The sequence below is a fragment of the Myotis brandtii genome, unplaced genomic scaffold (genome assembly GCF_000412655.1).
Source record: "Myotis brandtii unplaced genomic scaffold, ASM41265v1 scaffold327, whole genome shotgun sequence".
Taxonomy (NCBI): Eukaryota; Metazoa; Chordata; class Mammalia; order Chiroptera; family Vespertilionidae; genus Myotis; species Myotis brandtii.
The window spans coordinates 723,471-725,855 of NW_005362585.1; the positions used below are offsets into that span (position 1 = coordinate 723,471).

At 36.1% G+C, this 2,385-nt stretch overlaps 1 protein-coding gene across 5 annotated transcripts in view; it reads right to left on the reverse strand.

Annotated features, from left to right (window-relative positions):
- Positions 1–2,385, reverse strand: part of ZNF182 (zinc finger protein 182) — a 24,847-nt gene that overhangs the window by 21,779 nt on the left and 683 nt on the right. For all 5 annotated transcript variants that reach the window (XM_014543514.1, XM_014543513.1, XM_014543516.1 and 2 more), the window contains one exon: positions 1,231–1,280. In XM_014543514.1, coding sequence (XP_014399000.1) covers positions 1,231–1,245 — 15 coding nt within the window. In that variant the 5' untranslated portion in view covers positions 1,246–1,280. The remainder of the gene's footprint in view (positions 1–1,230; positions 1,281–2,385) is intronic.

Below are 2,385 nucleotides of genomic sequence, written 5' to 3' on the forward strand. Positions count from 1 at the left end.
ATACAGTTCCTCATGTTGTGGTGACCCCCAACCATAAAATTATTTTCGTTGCTACTTCATAACTGTAATTTTGCTACTGTTATGAATCGTAATGTAAATATCTGATATGCAGGATGTATTTTCATTGTTACAAATTGAACATAATTAAAACATAGTGATTAATCACAAAAACAATATGTAATTATATATGTGTTTTCCAATGGTCTTAGGTGACCCCTGTGAAAGGGTCGTTCGACCCCAAAGGGGTCGCGACTCACAGGTTGAGAACCGCTGCCTTAATCAATAAAAAAATAAAATGGTAAAAAAATAAATAAAATTATATTTTTCAAGTGTACAACTCTATAATACATCATCTGTATATTGTATTGTGTGTTCATCACCCAAAGTCAAGTCTCCTTCCATCACCATTTATCACATCTTTACCCCCTTCTACCTCCCCCATTCCTCTTCACCTCTGGTAATCACCATACTATTGTCTGTGTCTATGAGGATTTGTTTTTTGTGGGTTTTTTTTTTTTTTGCTTAATCCCTTCACCTTTTTCACCCATCCTCGAATCTCCCTCCCCCTCTGACAGCTGTCAGTCTGTTCACTATATCCATGAGTCTGTTCCTATTTTGTTTGTTTAAAAAATAAATTAAAGGGAAAGGGAAAAGTTGGTGGACTATAGGTGTCTATAGGACTTTGTCTCTTAGCCAAATGAGAATCAAAATTCCAACTGAGAAAATTACTTTAGGAAAAATTGGAAAGACAAGCAGTTCCCCAAGATATTTCATTTCCAAATTACATTTTGACATTAGGTCTCTACTCACTGAGGAATGGTATAAGAAATATCTGTAGGAACCAGGGATTGCGTTTTTCACCAGGCTATGGTAGAAGACAATTCCACCTTCCACAGGAAGACCCAGCGAAGAAACATCTTGAAAGGCAATTGAAGAACCTTTTCTTTCCTGAGAACTTGGTGTGCTCTCCCTATTATAAGCAAGGTGAGCCAGGTTATTGGTTGTATTTCCTTCCCTCTGGCTGCCAGAGGCTCAAAGAGAAATTTGCAACTCAGCATTAGTATCTGTGACACCCTAAGTCATCCACATGTCTACATGGGCCTTGCTGCTGCTGCTCATTGTCCCTGGTCCTAATGCTTACTTACAAATAATTTCCTACTTTATGTCAGAGATTCCTACATAGCTCATCACATCTATGGTAAAACAGAGGAAGGAACAGATAAGTCTTACCTGGGCTTCCGCCATTTCCTGCTCTTCTTGGGAAAAGGCAGATGTGTGAGCTGGAAGAGTGGAGAAGTGTAGAGAATATGAGAGACTATACCAGGCTTCCAGTGCCCAGAATTACCTGCCTAGAAGTCCCCTCACACCAGCTAGACATGAGGCTGCTCTGTGAAGTTTGGGCAACCATGTGGTTTTAACAACCACCTGTGTATTCTTGCCTCTTTTCCTTATATTAATATTTAACACAAAAGGTTTATTCTATGTATACTTATGCATTGACCCAGAAATTATATTTCTAGGTATTTTCCTTAATGAAATAATGTATCATAATTTCTCTGTAAGTACCTACATCTCAGCATTGACTTTAACAATGCCAAATTTAAATAATCCTATATGACCCATAACATGGAATTGATAAGGAAATACGAGATGAAATGCTATGTAGCTATTAAAAATAATGTTGTATGGAACTGTACATTTATTATCTGTGTACTTTTTATTGAGGTAACATTGGTTAATTACATTATATAAGTTTCAGGTGTGCAACATAATTTCACAACTGTATATAATACATAGCATTCACACATCTGTGTACTTTTCTGTACATATATCTAAATTAAGTTTTTTAAATGTTATAGAATAAATATTTAAGCTGAATCACAGTAAACTTCTAAATAAGAAAAAAGTAGGTTATAAAACTGCAAGAACCCATTTTAAAACTGTACATTAAATGTTTTAAAATGCATATTCCTGCAGGGCTGGAGTGGCTCAGTGATTGAGCATCGACCTATGAACCAGGAGGTCATGGTTTGATTCCCAGTCAGGGCACATGCCCAGGTTGCGGGTTCAATCCTCAGTAGGGGGGCATGCAGGAGGCAGCTGATCAATGATTCTCTCATCATTGATGTTTCTGTCTCTGTCTCCCTCTCCCTTTCTCTCTGAAATCAATAAAAATATTTATTTTAAATGCATACTCCTTATACACACTAAAAAATGCCTAAGGATGGGCATTTAAATGTAGGGGCATAAAATTAGTTCCTTTTGATTTTCTTTTCTTCTATTTTCTAATTAATCCAGAAGTTAAATGTGTTACTTTAAAAAACACATTAAATAAATAAATATGTTACTTATCTGTTAACCGCTAACTTTTTAAAACATTACCCC